The 21,771-nt window shown below is 44.5% G+C and overlaps 1 protein-coding gene across 1 annotated transcript in view; it reads right to left on the bottom strand.

Annotated features, from left to right (window-relative positions):
* Nucleotides 1–21,771, bottom strand: part of LOC105021021 (zeta-sarcoglycan) — a 197,856-nt gene that overhangs the window by 61,166 nt on the left and 114,919 nt on the right. Inside the window, exon 2 of the mRNA XM_010888450.5 lies at nucleotides 19,517–19,717. Within this exon, the coding sequence (XP_010886752.1) occupies nucleotides 19,517–19,717 (201 nt within the window). The remainder of the gene's footprint in view (nucleotides 1–19,516; nucleotides 19,718–21,771) is intronic.

Genomic DNA, 21,771 nt, shown 5'->3' with positions numbered 1-21,771 from the left:
GAACATCACTGTGTAGAACACTGGTATAGTAGCGTAGTTACTGAACATCACTGTGTAGAAGAATGATTTAGTAGTATAGTTACTGAACATCACTGTGTAGAAGAATGATTTAGTAGCGTAGTTACTGAACATCACTGTGCAGAAGAATGGTATAGTAGCATAGTTAATGAACATCACTGTGTAGAAAAATGATATAGTAGCGTAGGGACTGAACATCACTGTGTAGAAGAAACTGGTATAGTAGCGTAGTTACTGAACATCACTGTGTAGAAGAATAGTATAGTAGCATAGTTACTGAACATCACTGTGTAGAAGAATAGTATAGTAGCAAAGTTACTGAACATCACTGTGTAGAAGAAACTGGTATAGTAGCAGTTACGGAACATAGGTACAAAAAGCAGGATTTTAATTAAATATCTTGTTTTCAAAATGACTTTATGTATACTGAATACACATTCACACTCCACAAACTATTGTGGTCACATGGACCTTCCCTCCAAACACACACCCACACACACACGTGCGCCCACACATCATGCTACGGTGTGAAATGCAAGGTGACAACTCCATTGCCTTGCCGTCTCAACAGTTCAGGACACACGTGCATAGGCACACACAAAGACACACAAACACACCCTTGGTGCTGCCATGTACAGATTACTGTTACGACCTGACAAGAAGAACACAGGCGTAAAGGAAGGACATATCATGGAGCACATTCATCAACAGCACGCCGTATCACACCCTTGTCTATCTCTGTCTCCCTCCACTGGAACTTCCACATGAGGCCGGTTTGGATGTTCGTCACGCATCCAAGTCTATTGTCATGACCATTTTATGCACCTACATGGGATACGGCCTCTGCATTGATGACATTCTCTCCTCCGTTTCCCATGATTTCCCTGGTATGTTGAATGATACAGTGCTACGAGACTCCAACATGACAATAGGTGACTTGAAAGCAATGACACTTATTACAATGTCAGATGAGGAATGGAGTGGTTTGGTGAGTGATGTGACCCAGGTGACGTACAGTGATGCGATGGTTCATATAAGTGTCATTGGGACAATGCATCTTCTACCCTACTATAACCGAAAACACATGTTTGATTTAAACAAGACAACCAGGTTAACAACTCAATAAATGACACTATACTACCATCAAGGTATAAAAAGTTCAGCTTATATTCAGATGTTCCAACTCATTTTAGATTTAGAAATTTCAAATCACTTTAGAGACAAATGTTTTAAATTGGCTCATATGTTCCAACTCACTTCAGAATCAGACGTTTGAAATCACTTAAGAATGCTTTTATAGGGCTGATAAATACCTCTGTTTGATGCGGTTAACTCGGTGAAAGCAAACCTAAGCTCTAACAGGATCTGGACCTATCCTTTTTACTGGTTAATGGTTATGGTTTTGGATTGTGTTAAGTTTACATATACATTCCAACCGGCTTCCAAAGTTCAATTGTAAGTGAAACCGGGAAAAAAGATTATTTTCTTAAAGAAGTGCTATCATTTTGGTCAGGAAGTCAGAACCGTCCAAAGCATATTGATCTAATCTCCCTAACAATGTACTCTATATGAGCTTCGGGTTTTGATTCCGACTATGTTTGTCTGCCCACTAACGCTGGATGAAAAGATGCAGTGATTGTTATCTATCGAATGGCACAGACACTGAGAGGCCCACCCAGTAGTTCCTGCTGTGTTTAGATAAGACCTTTATTAACTCAAGAAATAACACAACATAGATGGAACGTTGCATAATCTAAGTTTCTCCTCAATAGCAGGCCTTTCTCATTTATTACATTTTCTAAGATGGATCCTATTCGTATTGAGGAAGACACTGACTTCCTTCATATGCTGTATCACAAAGAACAAGTGGGAAATCTAATTGTTTTTAATATTGAGAAACAGAAAAAGGAATGGATTCAGTCGTTTGAGTGTTGGGCAAGGAGTTCACTAAGAATTGTTAAGTTATGGTTTAATGTTTAGGCTTAGAGTCTGAGGCAGTAGCTTCCATAACCCCTCCATATCACCTGGGCTCCACCCCTCCGCCATCCACAACACCGGGGCTCCACCCCTCCACAACACTCAGGCTCCACCCCTCCACCATCAACAACACTCAGGCTCCAGCTCCAACAGCCTGGCACAACCCACTATACACCAACCCCCAACACACATGCATTTAAACACGTACACACACGTGGGACTTCATGCACATGCACACACACCCTCCTTGCTCCCTTGTACACAAACTAACACACATGCCTTAAATACCTGACACAAAAAAAACTGCTAAGATCAAGATTATAGTAGACCTCTATGTTGTTCAGAATGTTTTTTTTACATGATGGCAAGAAGCATTACCTCATCTTTGGTGGTAAAACAGTACAAACACAGCGACGTCAATCATTTATTATTGCGGTACATTCAAGAAATACGAGGCTACAGGTCTGGAAATGACTGAGGTGACAATTCCTATAATCCCTCCTCACTAACACATCGTGTAATACAGATCTTTCTAGAGGCTGAACCGGAGCAGGCATGTAGCCCCGCGTCGCTCATCAAAACATAAAGACGATTCCCAAATAATTAATGCAAGGAATCAACACTTAGCAAAACACCCTCGCTCTCTTGTCTAGCCCTGTCGCCCCCGGTGGAGTTTAACGATGGCGGCAGCGCGCGGCCTTGATTGAACCTGGCAGGTTGTAGACATTAACGTCAGTTGGTGTTCAAATCGAGGAAACAATACAAAAAAAAGAGAACAGGCCCCCTCGGCTGTTTTCCTCTATGCGGTGGGTTGTGTGTTGGGAAACCATGGTGCTGCTTACACACTAAAGCTGTCTACACACTAAAGCTGTTTACCTGAGCCTCTTGCAGGAGGGGAGTTAGAGAGAGGCTGAGGAAGAAAGACAGAGAGAAACTGTAGGGGAAACAATATTTAAAAAATGTAGGGAAATATAGAGCGCAAGGGAGAACGAGACAAATGGAGTGAGCAATCGAGCGAGGGGGAAAGGGACAGGAACGGCGAGAGAAAGAAAGGGAGAGAGCCAAAGAGCTAGGAGAAAGCGACACAGAGCGAGGAGCTATACTAACCAGCCAAAGGCATTTCTATTAGTCTGCCAGACACGCCGTGTGAACTTTAAATTACATTTATGTGGGAGACCTCAATCTGGATTGAGAAGCAGTGGCAGAACTCTGCCACACAACACCGGAGGTAATCGGAAATCCTGCCCGCAACCGGGCGACTTTAGGATAATCAAGAGACTCCACTGGGATGGGAGCGATGTGGAATTCCGTAACACATGCCCGCGCCGGCATAATGATGTCCTTCTCGGTCATATTGGATTTCCACGTCCTGTCGTAATGATACACTTCCTATTCGTTTATGAGCGAGCACGACTGAATGCCTACGCGAGTGAATGCATTCACAAATGTGTGTGCGCGCTGCCGCGGGGCATGTGTGTTTGTTAGTGTTTGTGTGTGTGAGCGGCGAGTCCTTCTGCAGAAGTCGCGGTAATAGTGATGTATTCCCCGTGGCCACGAGGTTAACTGGCCGAGCTGCCCATCAGCACTACAGTATCATCCCCGGAACAAGGTTACAGTGAATAGTATAAAACTCACTCTGCCTTAAGATGGATGGCCACCGGAAACATTCTGAGGGTATTCTCGCTCGGCGTAATTTTTCACTCAACCTTCCGTGCCAACAAGGTTTTGACTCTTTTGAAAGGAGGCAAAATATCTTTAGGCGGGTGTAAAAATGATCAAATCAGGGGAACAAAACACAGACGCGTTCGTTTGCATGTCCCACTGGTCAGAAACCCATTTGACCTTTCCCAGAATGACGCCATGTCATGGTATGACATCATCGCGTTGATTTTCATCCACGCGGTCTTTCGCATAACTTCCTTTTCTGGGATGCATCCTAACCAAGGCCTGGTATTATACTGTCAGCTTGTGACATTTCCTCTATACGAGCTATACCAAATGTTTCTAAGGGGCTTCCATTCTCCACTCACTCGGATAAAAACCAAAGCTTTTGGGCTCACAGACAGGAATAATAATAAAAAAAAATGTACAAAGACTGTTGTTTATAAGAACTAATCAAATCCCTTTGAACTCGGTGGCCCACACGCACACTTCTCCCTCTCTCACTCCCTCTATTTCTTTTTGTCTCTTTCTGTGTCTTCCTATAGTTGTTTAATAAAATGACTGATAACCTCCAGAGGTCCAGGCATAATTTCGGTACCTAACTTAAAGCTCTGTAAAAGCGGCCTTCCCTTGTGGCGGGGCCACAGGCTTCGGAATGCTCCCTGAATGCTTATCTGGCGTAGCACATTTAGCTTTGGGGCTATTTCAAACAAGGCCAAACAATCCTCGGCAAACCGTTGGGGAAAGCAGGAAAACAGTATTACTAGTTCTCTGACGTTTTGTACTCTCAAAGTCCCCAGTCTCATGTGGAGCCCTGGTAACGTTGAACAGAGCCACTTGAAAGAGTTTAAAGTAATACTCCTAGTTCATCTAGTTAACTCACCTACGATGAGCTAACTTTGTTCCTAAAACAGCTTTCTTAAGTCCATTCGAGGTTACGTTTATTAAATTGTACACGTCTGCCCTGTTCCAACACCTGGTTAAAGTAGTCTGATAACAGAGCCTGTGTTTGTGTGTGTCAGTAGTGGCAGCTCTGGTGGAAACCTGTCTGTAGGGCTACGAGTAGAAGTCCATCCAGGGTCCCTGTGACCCAGGCCCATGTTGAGTGACAGATGACTGGGCGTCTCCGTGGTGACAGTGTGTCCATGTCCAGCGGCCTGCATGTCCGGCCCGGCCCGCCTCTCATCTGACCTGAATGCCAAACCGACTGGAACATTTGTCTGGTGGGCAAACCTTTCACGCTTGACGGGGAGGGGCTGCTATCAGATTAGCGTGTCCGTCTGTGTGGCAGACGGCAGCGGTGTGTGTGTGTCTAAGCACACATACTGGTTTGTATGCTGTCAATCCTTCTGGACAGCTACTGGCCACACAGAACCGAGAAGCAGAGCAGTGACAGCGGGACACATGCTCACACCCGGTCTGTCCGTCCCAGGCTGAGGAGAATGAATCATGACCAGAGTCACCTTGGTCAACATCTTCACAAAGCTAGCCTGGTCCCAGATCCGTTTTGAGCTGCTGCCAACTCCATTGCTCATTGTCAAGCGTGACAAGTCCACAAGGAGTTGGCTAAAGAGACAAAACTGACACACACCCAGGCTACATCACACCATCTTTTGCAAATCAGTGGGTGACAAGAAAATCTACTTAATAACCATTAGGTAATAATCGTTTTTTGGTCAATTACTGTAAGTAAATATGACAGTGAAAGTCAGTCTTAGTTCAAAGGTATATTGAATTATTACTTTGCCTTCCATAATTCAAACCCCCTTCACTTATGAGAGACAGAACACCCAGTGAGGCCACTCTCTAACCCAAGCCTCTCGTCAAACCACATGTCTGCAGAACCTTTCTGAGTGTGTCAGCTCCTTTCACTAATGCCATGCCACAGATGTCTAAGTTTTCACTGCTCCACAGGACCTAACAGCCTGAGACAGTGACCTGAGGACTCCCGTCTTTCCACACGTCTGATGTAAATGTCTGAGTGTGTCTGAAAGGGGTTGGCTCATTTCAACCTGACACAGTCAGAGAGAAAGTTTTGTTAGACAGGGGGATAGACTTATACTCATTTCAGACATATGGACTGAGGCCCCTTAGAAAAAGCTTGTCTGAAAGGGTAAAGCCAAATCTGACTCGCCACTTTTTTCAATTGCCTGAAAGTTGCCACTATCCAGACGTTACTGTAGCCATGTTGTATGCCTGAAAATGGAACTAGAGATATAGATACATGGTATGGAGCAACTCCTCAGGGCCTGGCCAGCTTGTTGTCATTGAGTCAGCCATGAGTTCGATATTGTATCAAATAATTCTTGAGGGAGAGTGTGAAGCCATCGGTCAAAAAGCTGAACTGAATATGGACCATGCAACAGAACAATGGTCCAAAACACACTATCAAATCTACAACAGAATGGCCCAAGAAGAACACATGGAGGGTGACAGAACGGCCGAGGCAAAGCCCACATCTAAATCCTATCGAAATGCTGCACAGAGATAATGTTAACACTGAGCGAGTGAAAGAGCGAGAGAGAGAGACAAAAAGGGAGAAAGGTAAACCGAATTTGAGAGAGATAATAAAAGAATCCGTGTCAAACGGACGTCTGCAAGGGCCCTTTGAAACAACAAACGAGGCCGTTCCATAGAGGAGAACGCCCATTAGAGCCCGCTGATCGATGATCAACGCCGGCCCGCCCTCGGCACCGACACGGCCAACATTACCTAGAAATATTACAATACTCCTCTGGCCGCTAACAAGGCAAATGGTCAGGAATGATTCCTGGGGTGGGCCAATCCAAGGCGATTTGTGACTGGTTGTTGTTCTTGGGAAAGAGGGAAGAGGAAAACAGAAGTGAGTAAACACTCAGAGGAGGACGAGGCGCGCGTGTTCTCATTTCTACGTGCGTTCTGATGTGTGCGGTGCGCCTACTCAATCTTTACAAACGGATCCCTTCTGGATGCCGAGCACTCTTCCCTCACCATATGAGCTTCATTCACCCTGCAGGTATCGAAGGACCACTGTTCAACGCCTGTGTTTAATAATCAGATACCAGGTCAGTGCCCTTATTTGTCTATTTAATAGCTGTTTTTTCCGGTCCTCTTTTAAAAATGCCGCTCGGCTGAGGGACACTGCCGACCGATCGATGCCCTATTGGATTTTTAGACAACCCGTCTTTAAAAATTAATGAGCCAGAACGTGAGAAATAACAATGATAATCCTGGCGTTCCACGCCGAGCGCCGCCACTCCACACCTTAGGGGGGCCGCTGAAAGCGAGCAGTCCATAGTGCTACTATTGATTCGGACCCCACGCACAAACAACTTCAGACGAATGGCACTCGGTCCACCGTTCAGCTGGGGAGAGGAGAGAATGAGCGGAGGGCTTTCCTATGGATTCCTCGACAGTGTGGTTAATGTATGGTATCCAACCTAGAGACAGGCCCACTGAGGCAAGCCAGTGGAACGTTCCGGTAATATACATGTCCTGTCGCGCAGGGTCAGTTTCTCTCTTCTTCCCTGTGTTGCGTGTCCTCTGCAGTCCTATCCTGTTTGTGGCCTAACTCCATAGCCGTGGTTTAACTCTGGGACCTGCCCTGTCATTGGTTTAACTCTGTGGTCTTGCCCTGTCATTGGTTTAACTCTATGGTTCTGCCCTGTCACTGGTTTAACTCTGTGGTCCTGCCCTGTCATTGGTTTAACTCTGTGGTCCTGCCCTGACATTGGTTTAACTCTGTGGTCCTGCCCTGACAATGGTTTAACTCTGTGGTCTTGCCCTGTCACTGGTTTAACTCTGTGGTCCTGCCCTGTCATTGTTTTAACTCTGTGGTCCTGCCCTGACATTGGTTTAACTCTGTGGTCCTGCCCTGTCACTGGTTTAACTCTGTGGTCCTGCCCTGACATTGGTTTAACTCTGTGGTCCTGCCCTGACATTGGTTTAACTCTGTGGTCCTGCCCTGTCACTGGTTTAACTCTGTGGACCTGCCCTGTCACTGGTTTAACTCTGTGGTCCTGCCCTGACATTGGTTTAACTCTGTGGACCTGCCCTGACATTGGTTTAACTCTGTGGTCCTGCCCTGACATTGGTTTAACTCTGTGGTCCTGCCCAGTCATTGGTTTAACTCTATGGTCCTGCCCTGTCACTGGTTTAACTCAGTGGTCCTGCCCTGTCACTGATTTAACTCTGTGGTCCTGCCCTGTCACTGGTTTAACTCTGTGGTCCTGCCCTGTCAGTGGTTTAACTCAGTGGTCCTGCCCTGTCACTGATTTAACTCTGTGGTCCTGCCCTGTCAGTGGTTTAACTCTGTGGTCCTGCCCTGTCAGTGGTTTAACTCTGGGTCCTGCCCTATCACTGGTTTAACTCTGTGGTCCTGCCCTGTCACTGGTTTAACTCTGTGGTCCTGCCCTGTCACTGGTTTAACTCCGTGGTCCTGCCCTGTCAGTGGTTTAACTGCTGTTCTGACCTGTCCTTTAGGTCAGATGTGCATTTGATCTCTCTCACTCTGTGTTTTCTGTGCTAACCTTTGCTGTCTTCTTTGTTCTCATTGGTAACCTGTGATGTCCTCTTTGTTCTCTGTGCTAACCTTTGCTGTCTTCTTTGTTCTCATTGGTAACCTATGATGTTCTCTTTGTTCTCTGTGCTAACCTCTGCTGTCTCCTTTGTTCTCGGTAACCTGTGATGTCCTCTCCGTTCCCTTTTCTAACCAGTGATGTCCTGTTTGTTCTCTGTTCTACCTTGTGCTGTCCTCTGTCTCTCTCCTCCCTCTGTTGATATTCTGGGCAGTAAGAAACAATACCTTCTACCCAGCAGCGACTCACTCCTCCTGGGCTCCACTTCACAGGGGCTGTGACATCATCAGCGCGAGACAATCAGCCCCTCCATGCGATTGGTATCGATCCCCTGCAGGGGGGAGGGTAAGCCGGCCAGCAGATGAGAGAAAAAAGAGAGGGAACCAAACAAACACGGAAAGAAAATCTGTCAGGGCCCCCAAGAGAAAAGAGAGGGATCAGAGGGGAGTGTGATCAGATGTGTATATCATCCAGGGCCCTTCGAAACACACTTTCTAAAATCAGCCGGCTAATCCACGGTTGCATAAAGGCAAACTCACAACATTCCCTTAAAGTTAATTAAACCGAACATGTCCTCCGTGATGTCGTTCTCAAGGTCCTGGCAAAACTGCACGAAAGGGTTGTTGGGAAATCTAGAAACCTTTCATCAAGTGAGATCCCTTTGGATCTTTTCACTATTACGTAGGGGATATTATGAATGATGACCCAACTTTCCTGGTTCTACTGTATAAAGGATTCCACCAATAACAGGACTTTCCCAAAGCAACTCCTTACTGGGGTGTTGGAATGCCTCCTCCGAAGGCCAGTCCACAGAACGTCCCAGCCAATCAGGAGGAAAACTCCAAAACGGGTCCAGCCCTCATGTTTCATTTGGAATTGAAAACGTTGACATGACCAAGAAAAAAGGAAGGAAACTAGAAAGAGACCTTGACCTTCTTACCTCAGCGACTGTGCTTTGCTGATCTCGCTTCTATCTGAAATGGAACAAGCATATTTTGTGTAAAAATAAAATGATCTACTGCGGTCAAAGAATAATGGTTGCCCACCTCTTAATCCCTTTTGGTGTGAGCCTGTAAAACTGTTCATACCTACATTACTGCTTATGGCAGTCTTGTGTAAGAATACCTACTTCACCCAGTTAGTGATTATGACATACAAATGACCCTTATTCAATGTTCAGCAGGGAAAGAAAAAATAAATGTCTTTCCCTGCTGCTGTTCACAATATCACACCGGCAATTGATCCATTAACTCTAGATGCTGTGTTGTTCAGTAATGAATCTACCTTTAACGTTTAGGTTAACAATGGAGAAAAGACACAACCACATTCTACATAACATCATTAATAGCCAAATGAAGCGGACACTATCTTTATCCCAAATGAATAAATACTGGGCTAGTGCTTAATTTTGCAGAGGTCAAAGTTAGGGTTAGCTTTAAAGTTAGCAGTGGTTAAGGTCAGAATTCATGCAGTGGTCAAGGTTAAAGTTAGGGTTAGGTTTGTTAGCAGTGGTGAATGTCAGGGTTAATGCTAGGTTTAAGCATAACAGTGTTTACGATCAGGGTTAATGTTAGGTGTAAGGCTAGCAATGGTTAAGGTCAGAATTACTGTTAGGTTTATTGTCTGTATTAGTCAGGATCAGGGTTACGGTCAGGGTTAGAGAATAAAATCCCATTGTAAAAAGATACATGTAAGAAATACTGTAGGTTTGATCAGCCACAATAGTGACTTTGTGTCTATTGAAGCTGGTGACAGCCGATGGTATCATCAAATAATCAATGTAAACTGGCTGCACATCCACGTTTCATTGTGAGAGTACAGAAATGATTGGTTGTTAGAGTAATAGCATAGTTGTTTACGTTATTTAAGGGGTCGGGATCATAAAATCCAGTGTAGTAATTTAATACATGCTATTTAGCAGACACTTCCATCCAAAGGTAATCACAGCTATGCTTACATTCTATAGGTATGATGGGTCCCGGGAATTGAACCCACAAACACGCTAGCATCATGCTCTACCAACTGAGCATCATTCTCTATCAACTGAACATCTTGCTCTACCAACTGAGCATCTTGCTCTACCAACTGAGCATATTGCTCTACCAACTGAGCATCATGCTCTACCAACTGAGCATCTGGTTCTACCAACTGAGCATCATGCTCTACCAACTGAGCATCATGCTCTACCAACTGAGCATCTGGTTCTACCAACTGAGCATCATGCTCTACCAACTGAGCATCATGCTCTACCAACTGAGCATCTTGCTCTACCAACTGAGCATCTTGCTCTACCAACTGAGCATATTGCTCTACCAACTGAGCATATTGCTCTACCAACTGAGCATCATGCTCTACCAACTGAGTGGATCATATGCTTACTGTCAATAAACTGGTAAGACTATTTGGTTCTCTTTATACCACGCCCACATCCAACTCCCTACTTGTTTTTACTTTCTCTCCTCTCTCTTGTGTCCTTCTCTCCATTTCCCTCTCATTGTTCTCTCTTTTCTTTCTACCCCCCCCCCCCAATTCTCTGGCTCTAATCTCTATCTTTATTTCATTGTATGTAGCCTAAGGACACTAAGAGCTGTGTTAATGTTTGAATGGACATCTGTCCACATGATTATACACCCCTCCCACACACACACACCAGTACCCCCCCTCCCACACACACACACCACACACATTCATCCCTATGGGCACATACACCAACAGCCACGCACAGAGACATGAGTTCAGATAAGCACAAACTTGAACGCAAAAGATGAGAAGGTGACCAAAAACCAAAAAAAAGCATTCTGAGCATTTCAATCTCCTGCTGTGAAGCCATTGCCCCAGGCTTTTATAGGTATTGTGGGGTTCAGCAGGGTTCACTCATAAGGTAAGAAAAGGTTCAAATAAAGGTTGAGGGTCATCCTGCTTTCTCTGTACATTCCGTGAAAAGCCAGCCAACGGCAATTCGGTATCTAAAAAAAGAGTTGGCGCCAAATTGATTGATATTGCTTTTTCTCAACTTTCACTACGCCCTCTGCTACTTTTTTCTTGCTCACTCACTCAGTCTTTTTTAACCCTTTATACCCTGAGGAGTTGGCCTGTAAGGATAGGGCTGTATCAAAAATGTTTTCTATGGAAGAAAAACTGAAAATACATTTTAATACCACTTAAAGAAGATCAGCTTGAGATGATGGTGAAATGAATAAACCAAACATTATGACCTTTCACCACAGAGTTTTGCAACATTTAACTCTTGACCTTTGTGCATTTTATATTTTCAGAACAATTAAACCACTGTTTCTTGAACATGCCTGTTGACTTCGTATCAACCCACAAACCTTTTTCCCAATCTTTCTCTTTTCAGTGTCTGTGTTCTTTTGCCCATCTTAATCTTTTTTTTTTTCGGAGATATGGCTTTTTCTTAGCAATTCTATCCCAGAGTCACCGGTCTGGCCTAAGACAGCCGCCTAACAAGAAAGATCCGGCTATTAGCTAGCTACTGTAGTACCATTGACAATGAATGAGCTTAAAGAAACAGTAGCTGCCTTGCTCTCAGTCAAGGCAGTAATGTGAAATTCCACAAGTGATTGGGTGGTGATTAGGGGCACATGACATGTGGGGGAATGTGTTGCGGAAGAGGATTGGTTGGACTAAATAGCTTAATTTCTCATGTCAACTTATTGGCTAATGAAGGCCAGGTTTGATGCATAATTCCACCGTACCTTCCAGGCATTTGGGAAGCAATGTCTGGGAATGAGGTTAAATTACCAAAAACATTGAAATTGTACACTAACCTAAAGGATTATTCGGAACACCTGTTCAATTTCTCATCAATGCAATTATCTAATCAACCAATCACATGGCAGTTGCTTCAATGCATTTAGGTGTGGGCCTGGTAATGACAATCGCCTGAACTCCAAACTGAATGTCAGAATGGGAAAGAAAGGTGATTTAAGCAATTTTGAGCGTGGCATGGTTGTTGTGCCAGACGGGCCGGTCTGAGTATTTCACAATCTGCTCAGTTACTGGGATTTTCACGCACAACCATTTCTAGGGTTTACAAAGAATGGTGTGAAAAGGGAAAAACATCCAGCGAAAATGCCTTGTTGATGCTAGAGGTCAGAGGAGAATGGGCCAACTGATTCAAGCTTATAGAAGAGCAACTTTGACTAAAATAACCACTCGTTAAAACCGAGGTATGCAGCAAAGCATTTGTGAAGCCACAACATGGATGGGCTACAACAGCAGAAGACCCCACCGGGTACCACTCATCTCCACTACAAATAGGAAAAAGAGGCTACAATTTGCACGAGCTCACCAAAATTGGACAGTTGAAGACTGGAAGAATGTTGCCTGGTCTGATAAGTCAGAATTTGGCATAAACAGAATGAGAACATGGATCCATCATTCCTTGTTACCACTGTGCAGGCTGGTGGTGGTGTAATGGTGTGGGGGATGTTTTATTGGCACACTTTAGGCCCCTTAGTGACAATTGGGCATTGTTTAAATGCCACGGCCTACCTGAGCATTGTTTCTGACCATGTCCATCCCTTTATGACCACCATGTACCCATCCTCTGATGGTTACTTCCAGCAGGATAATGCACCATGTCACAAAGCTCGAATCATTTCAAATTGGCTTCTTGAACATGACAATGAGTTCACTGTACTGAAATGGCCCCCACAGTCACCAGATCTCAACCCAATAGAGCATCTTTGGGATGTGGTGGAACGGGAGCTTCGTGCCCTGGATGTGCATCCCACAAATCTCCATCAACTGCAAGATGCTATCCTATCAATATGGGCCAACATTTCTAAAGAATGCTTTCAGCACCTTGTTGAATCAATGCCACGTAGAATTAAGGCAGTTCTGAAGGCGAAAGGGGGTCAAACACAGTATTAGTATGGTGTTCCTAGTAATCATTTAGGTGAATGTATATTGGACATGAGGTTTGCCTTAAAGGATAAATACCTTGATAGTATTTCATGAAAAGTGGTATTAATTATAATGTTTTGATTTGTATCAATCCTCTTATCAAGAGTAGGCCTTCAGTCAGACAACAAAACAATGGGACATACAGATTAAACCCCCCAAACACATTCACACTAGAGCACATTTCTTACACAGGATCTTTCTCATAGGGCTTCTACGAAGATAAACAAATGTTGAGAAATATAAAAATTAAGCAAACTGAAATCTTTACACAAAATGACAAATGACACCATGAGAAGAATGCTTTAGTTGTATGTCTAAACGTACAGCTACAAAGGTGTCCTTTTAAAATCTGTCTTCAAAATGTCTCAATTCTCAGAAGCCAGAATCATATTGGCTGATGGCAACATCATCAAAAGTTTTGGGTCTGACCTTTAGAATGACTAAGTGCTAGATGATCTAAGGGACCAACCAGGCATGTATCTTAAAAGCATAGCAGACATGCATTCAGTTGCAAGGCTGCAGAAGTAGTTTAAAAATCAATAGAGCAACCAACTCCGAAACTAACAGGCAAACCAGGGCAGACTTTAAAATAAGAGTTTTCTGCCATCCAAATATTTATGCCAGAGATTCATTCAACCAGGGTCTTTATGGGTCTGCCATCAATCATCTGGTGAACAACAGATGATACTACCAGATAATACTACCGGATGATACAACCGGATGATACTACCAGATGGTACTACCAGATGATACTACCAAGGAATAAAATAAATGAGTTAAATTACTAAACATTACCATACGAGATAAACCATAATTCATCCCAAATCAAACCATACGAGATAAACCATAATTCATCCCAAATGTATGAGGGGCTCCAAAGGTGCAAAGGCCAAAGCCTTAAAACACACATTTATGCCTTAGAATGGTAGACTGGTTATTATTGTACATTATTTAGTAATGGTGCTCATTTCTAATTATGACTAGAAATGAGCATACAGGTTTGAGAAGAGCAAGGTACAGTGCTGCCCCTTCACCCCCTTAAAATACCTTGACAAACACTTTGGATGTACTGACAACTACAGATGAGAAACCTCCTCCGAAACATATTCCATGGTCAAACACAAACACACACAACCACACACAACCACAGCAGACTCTGTCTTTCCTTTCTGCAGGATCCACCAGTAACATTCCGCCTCCGTCTCTCAAACCCGTGGAGGATAACTGGCCATATTGTCAAACATCTGGCTCACCGTCTCTCTACCTCCCATTCTCATTCCTCCGTCCCTCCCCCCATCCATCGTCTCTCACCGTCCCCACAGCCAAACACGGCGTCCCCGGTGTCTTTAATCTATCATCAACCCCTCCATCCGAGTCTGAGCAGCGGCTCGGCGCTCGGCTTGTCGGCCTGTTTCCTCTGGTCTAAACGGTAGAACAGCACGGCGTCGTCCCAAGGTGGTACGATCCGACAGAGAGTGAAATAGTCTGTGTGGAAGCGGAGGATGAGGTTGGTTAGCTTAGAAAGGATGCGCGATGGAGGGATGACCATGATGGCCGGCGGAGGGATCGCAGTCTCCAGACATCATCCGGGCCTGGGTCCTTGGAGGGTAGCTCTGAGAGCAGTGTCTGTTCAGTGAAGTCCAATCTCAGTTGTCATGGGGTGAGATAAAGCTGCCCTGGCGCGTCATAAGATATTGGGTAATTTCAAGCAAAATAAATCTGACTGTATCAAAGCAATAGAAACAGTATATGTTTCATCACCAAAAACAGCCATTCAAAGTGACATTAAACCTCTCCATCCTGTAGGAAATTAAGGCAGGTAATTGATAACAACTTCCCCATGGCAACAGCAGAACAAGTGGAAAATTGAATCCCTCGTGACTCCCCCTAAGGGCTCGCAGGCTTCGCAATCCCTTCACTGAAGTCTGTCCTCCCCAATTTACTACCACGTAGCATCAAGCAGAGCACATTTTTTTTTGCTCCACCTGAAAGAACAAAAATGTTAAGCTAAACTTTATTCTGTCCATGTGTTTCATTGAATTAATTCTGTGATACAGGTGACATTGAAATTCAATAATCATGAAGCTATCATTCTAACACGCAGGCTCCTCATCATCACTAATAAGAACCCGAAATGGGCAATTAGCACTATAATTAACTCAGAACTAGTTGTACTCAGTCGTCTGCAAATAGCTTTAATATTATATTTTTGATCTCATTATTTTTCTCACAGTGTTAGTCTATTGAGTCATTACTAACATCATCTCATGTAGAAGTGAATTTAATTTACAAGCGTATTGTGCAGATTTACTTGGTGTAATAATTCAGATTTTGACTTCCACAATTAAAATTAGTCTAGAATAGAACAGAGTAGAGAAGAAAACCGAACAGAATTTAAAAAAAGAGGAGAACAACAAAAATGTCCTAAGAGAATAGAACTGAAAGTTGGATTTCATTGCTGGTACATTGTCTCCAAATCACATCCCACCACATAAAGCCCAGCCACTCAAATCAATGCTAACAGTAGCCCATGTCAACCAAGGATAACCCGTTCAAAACAGACTCTGGCTCTGAGCTGTCATGCCAGCGTGTTAAACCTCTCACAGACATGCCAAAAAAAAATAAAAAAATCTTCCAATTCAGCGGACTCGTCAAGGGGATCTTAACCAGCGTGATGTCATGATCAAAGAGTGGCTTTGAAGAATGTTTGCACGCCCGTCGCATTTACCGTGCAGAGAGGCCAAGCGCGGCCGAGCGCCACCAAGCCATGTTCTGAAATCCCCACTGAAACCGTGTCTGGGCAGCTTTGATGTATCTGGATGAGTGACGTCAAACTCAGAACCACCGGGTTTTCCCATAGAGTTTGAATGTACGCTGCCAACGTGTCCTCGTAGAGCGACTGCCAGGGTATTATAGCATTAGTTATAACAGCTGCAACTTTCACGTTCCGATGAGAAGCAGCTTGGTCATTCTGTTCAACAACGACAGGCCATGAACAAGACCCCCCAAATGTAGAACGTCAGGCTCTCTTGGGTTCACGATCGTGGTCTTTGTCCGTATGGTTGGAAAACGTGTTATGCAGTGTCGTCGCCGTCTGGGTGACATTGATGACATGGCTTGTGCTGTGGGTATTATGACCACCATGCAGGACCTTGTCTCACTTCAGATGATGTCCATAGCTTTTCTGTCTACCCAAACAATGTCCCTACATATAAAAAATAAATAAAAATCCCCACAATTTCTGTATAGAAAAAAGCTAGCAACAGTTTATAGCTAACTTGAATGGCCGCACAGTAACTTCAGCTAGTTTGGCAACAGATTAAGTGGTTCTGCATCTAAGAGTAAGGGAAATTACCTGTCTTTGGCTATCACAGCGGGCAGTGATTTGTCTCAGTACTTTGCAACTTCTTGCTAACACAATCACGTCGTCATAGGCAGTTATCCTAGGCTAGAACCACTTTAGAGTAATGAGCACTGAGCGTGTCGATTGGCACTGTTAACATTCTGTTTGTATCTGAGATTTGCTCAGCCAAGCTAGCTGGCGATGTTAGATGAAATATTAGCACATTTTTGATTTTATAAATATTGGTACTACAACCACTGTACTCCTAAATTTGGCAAACATTGTGGGGTTTTGGTCAAAATAAATCATAGTGTTTTGTGGGAGACGGCAATATCACATTGGTCTCCCCCCCACCCCCCGAATGTAATACAGCATACAGTTGCCAAACTACTTTTTCAGCTTTATATTGAATGCTTGCAAGTTATCAGACAGATCAGTGCAGACAACCACTGCCTTCTGATGTGAAAAGGAATGGGACGGGGGAGTGAAAGAAAAGAAGGAGTGATAACATTTTCCAACACAGGAGTATTAATACGAGAAACCCTAAAATGCTGCAGGAGAATGACTGGAGGAAAACACTCGCTCATATACACACACGGACACACACACACACACACACAGTCAAGTACACAAAAGCACTCCAACTTCCAGCGCAGCTAATAACGGTTGAGTGCACCTTTCAGGTAGGATCTCCAGTGTTGTCTTTTTCTCTCTAGGGACATCATAGGCTCACTTACACTCGGAGAAGGCCGTTCACTGGCTGGCTGGGCCTTCTGGGCGTCAGGGGTCGTCACTTTCACACTCTCAAGCACACACACGTACATGCACACTGGGTTCCTTCCTGGCTCTAACATCCGACCCCTGGGGAAATACAACGAAGTAGATGAGCAGAATGGAATGAAGGAAGATCACATCACAGTGGCAGTCAATACACACCGACACACACACACACACACACACCGTCCCTGTTTGTGGGGGGACTTTTATGTGTTTTGTATTTCTCCCCTACTGATCTATTGGTTGTAACTAAGCAACTATCTGGTTTCAGCTGGGTCAAGCCAATAGAACATCAATATGGACCCCTGGCCTGTTTGTGTCCACCTTCCTCCCAGAGCGATCTGTAACAAGGACAGGAAAGATGAACACAGAGGAAGACAGGAGGGGTAGTGTGGAGGTGGTGGGGACGAGATGGGCAGACAGAAGGGTTGAAGAGGTGTGCTGACCTGGAAGGAAGCAGAAAGAGGTCGAGAGTGAGGTAGAGAGTGAGGTAGAGAGTGAGGTAGAGAGTGAGGTAGAGAGTGAGGTAGAGATATAGGTAGAGAGTGAGGTAGAGAAGAGGTAGAGAGTAAGGTAGAGAGTGAGGTAGAGAGAGAGGTAGAGAGTGAGGTAGAGATATAGGTAGAGAGTGAGGTAGAGAGTGAGGTAGAGAGAGAGGTAGAGAGAGACAGAGTGGGAGAGGAGAGGCAGAGAACATATATGAACGAGTAAGAGAAGCAGAGTAACTGAAGTAATGACAAATGAAAGACAGTATCATAGTTTTTATTTGCTTTGTTTCTGCAAAGTTGAATTCCCTAACTGCCCTTGAAGCTCTTTCTCTCTCTCTCACTCACACACACACACACATACACACACACAAAACCGTTCAAGCCACTCTGAGCCTCTCTTAGTACATACGGAGCAAAACAGAGCAAAGCCCATTACTCAGCCCGCATTGACATTTATCACTTTGAGGGATTTTACTAATATCAGGAGGATATTGGGCAGCGCTGTGGGAATAACGCCTCGGAAAATTCATCTACACAATTGGATTTGGGACCAGAAATGGCAGCTGCCTCTGGGAATGTCTGGGGCCATGCAAAAAAAATGACACTTTATCTCTCTTTCTCTCTGTCTTTCTCCCTCACTTACTCATTTTCACCCCTTTTACTTGATAGAAACTTAACTGTAATCCCTTCCGGCATATTTGGGGTTATTACAAAGTGGCTGGCAAATTTTACTGCAGGAAGCTATTTATGAAAACAGAAGGGATAGAAAAACAGGAAGTGGCAGACGGGTCACCTGATCAGATCTGATTTGCATATATATTAGCTTTCATGGGCAGTCCCAGGGGCCCCAGGGCATGCTGGGTATATTACAGACTAGGCAGCCCCCTGACCACCCATTGCCAAATTGAGTCGAAAAGACAATTTGCAGAAAACATTGACAAAATCAGACCCAAAAATGATGAAAAACAACTAAATAGATCCATTTCTCATGGCAGGGTTGTTTATCAGTCAGAGAAAAAGCACTGGAGGAAAATATTAAAGGCTATGGTTGTGTCCCAATTTCCATCACATTTCCTACACAGCTGTGTAATTTTACCATACAGCTCTGGCCAAAAATAGAGCAGAGTAGGATAAATAGGGTGTAAGTTGGGAGGCAAAGACAATTACAGGATCCTCTCTATCTACCCACCTGTGGGAGAGTTCCACAGGCCTTTGGTTCTCAAACCTCTCCTGGGGAACTCCACAGACATTACAGACAACGTCCATTTTCAAAGCTGGATTCTTGTCATAGCTGGGGATAGCTGTTAAGCTGCGCCTTGAACCACAATGGGTAGTCTCAACATCACATTGAAATGTTTCCCTTACATACAGGCGCATCTCCAAACATTTTTATATTGTGGGAAAAGTCCCCCTCCCCCCGTAATTCAAATCAAAAAGTGACACCTTCATTTATTCTAGATTCATTAGACATAAAGTGAAACATGTTCAAGCCTTTTTTCTTTCAATCTCGCTGATTATGGCGTCAATTATTGTCTTCTGGACAACTGTCAAGTCAGCAGTCAGCAGATTGTGGTGTCTATTGAGTCTTTACTAACATTGTGTCATGTAGAAGCGAAGGCTCAGGGAGGTAAGTAGCCGATTAAGTAGCCGATTACAGCTCCTGAAGTGGTTTTGGCAATGACCGTGACATCACACGACCTGTTTAGGAACACACCAGCATGCCCTACACCCCCTGCGCTCGGGGGGGGGCACCGTGGTTGACTCACCACAGTGAAGTTCATGACCTTGAGAATCCAGATGGTGAGAGCCAGGTTGACGATCATCGTGACGAGGAGCAGCAGGATGAAGAAATAGAGGCAGCGCTTCCTCCAGCCGTAGATGCCCACTGGGTAGGCCTGTGTGCCCGGATGTACCCGCTGGGCAAGGGGGTTGGGCTGGGCCGCCAGGATGTACTGCTCCTGGGTCATCTGGACAAAAGGCCACAGAGGAGGAAGAAGACGTTAGCGCCTGTTTTACTCGCGGAACAACATAAATGTGGCTTGTGAGCCACCTGACAAACATACATGCACGACTGCGGATGATCTTATCGGATTCTATGCTGGACAGAACCGTTTCGGACAGTTTCAGACCTGGGATTTAAACCAACCGTCCTCTATCTGCTGAGACACTTCTTTAACCTCTCCTTAATGGAAGCATGGAGAGACAAAAAATCTGTGAAGTGAGAGATGAAAAGGCAGGTGGAGGAGGTGAATGAGAGAGGAGACAGGAGAGTGGAGAGGGGAGAGAAAAGAGGGGAAAGCGGAGAGGGGAGAGAGGAGAGGGGAGAGAGGAGATAGGAATTAAAAGAAGATCGAGAGTGGGGGCAGATAGGAAAGATACTGATAGATGATAAAGAGAAATCATGAAAGGATAAAGTGAGTGATAGAAACATATCAGAGGAATGGAGAGAGAAGAGAGGAATGGAGAGAGGAAATAAAGTAGGTCAATTTAATCAATTTATTCTGGTCCATAGGAACATGTGGAACGTTGAGAATAATGCTTAGAAGTAGCAATAGAGGGCAAAATGACAAAGACGGAAAGGAGATAGAATAAAACAGAAGGTGGAGGTCAGGGTTAAGGATGGTGGTTAGGGGATACAAAGAAGGCACTTGAGTAAAATGAGTGTGAAGGAGGAGAGAGACAGAGGGGAGGCAGCAGGAGAAGGGTAGGGGGGAGGCAGCAGGAGAAAGGTAGAGGGGAAAGCACAGGAGAAACACAGGTTGGAAGGGTGAAGAGTTAAGGTGAGAGAAACAGAAAGAAAGAGGGAGCAATATAGAGACAAGAAGGATGAAGTGAGACATTATGCAGAAGAGGATAAAAGGGGAAGGAAGAGAGGGGAGATGGGGTGTAGAACATGAGACAAGGAAAGGATAGAGAGATAGAGAGAAACAGGTAGATAGAGACAGAAAAGAGATATAGACACAGAGGTCAGGGATAAAGGGAGAGAGCAGAGGATGATAGGAGTGGGGGAGGAAGAAAGGAGATAAAAAGAGAGTCTGAGACTGTGAGAGAGATGGAGACAGGTAGAAAGGCAGAGAAAGACGGAACAGAGATATAGAGACTGAGAGAAAGAGAACAGGGAGGGAGAGTGCAGCCAGAGAGGGAGCGAGAGAGACAGAGGGAGAGAAAAAGAGAGCAGAGACAGAGGGAGAAGAAGAGAGAGCAGAGGGAGAGGGAGAGGAAGAGAGAGCAGAGACAGAGGGAGAGAGAAAGAGGGAGAGAGAGACTGAGACAGGGGGAGAGAGGGACAGAGACAAATAGAGAGAGAGACAGAAAGAGCAGAAGGAGAGAGAGAGCAAGAGAGAGAGAGACAGAGACAGCATTAGGTGCAGAAGGAATGAAGGCAATAGGACGAAGGCAGAGTGTGAAGGAGAGGGAGATGGAGAAGATACTGGGAGACAGATAAGAAGGACAGCAGAGAGAACACATTAGTTCTACTGCTTGAAGAGCTGAGGAGAGGAAAGATATCAGTCTGCCAGGGCCTTCAGTATCTCCCTGTTGATCTCCACATACTGCTGAGTGCTGCCCGGTTTCTCAGTAAAGTCTATCCACACTGGGAACTGTGTAATCCATTCAACACATCAGCGAATACTCATTACACACAAGTCCATCCAAAATGACATAGTGAATTACCAATAGTGTCAGAGCGTGATGTTCTGCAATTGATGATTGCAGATATTCTCGTCAGAATCGTATCTGCTTGTAAACAGCGCGAAATGTGTTCTCCAATGAGGGAGACTGTACGTGTTTTCTCGTATAGTCCCGCTCAGCTCTGTTTATTAAGTAAGCACTGATGTGTTAATGTGCTTAAAAAATGGATGTCAATATTTTATTTGTGAGATTCCTGTCTGAAAGGAATTTCTAGGTGGCGAGAGTGCAGGCAGCTTTAGATTTTAACTCATCCCCCAACACTCTGTCTGATGCCAAGACCTTAAGCAAAACAAATATTCCAAATAATATAAACTTAAGCAACAGAAATATT

The sequence above is a fragment of the Esox lucius genome, chromosome 25 (genome assembly GCF_011004845.1).
Source record: "Esox lucius isolate fEsoLuc1 chromosome 25, fEsoLuc1.pri, whole genome shotgun sequence".
Taxonomy (NCBI): domain Eukaryota; kingdom Metazoa; phylum Chordata; class Actinopteri; order Esociformes; family Esocidae; genus Esox; species Esox lucius.
Note: the sequence above shows the minus strand (reverse complement) of the source record. Positions and strands in the feature narration are given on the sequence as shown.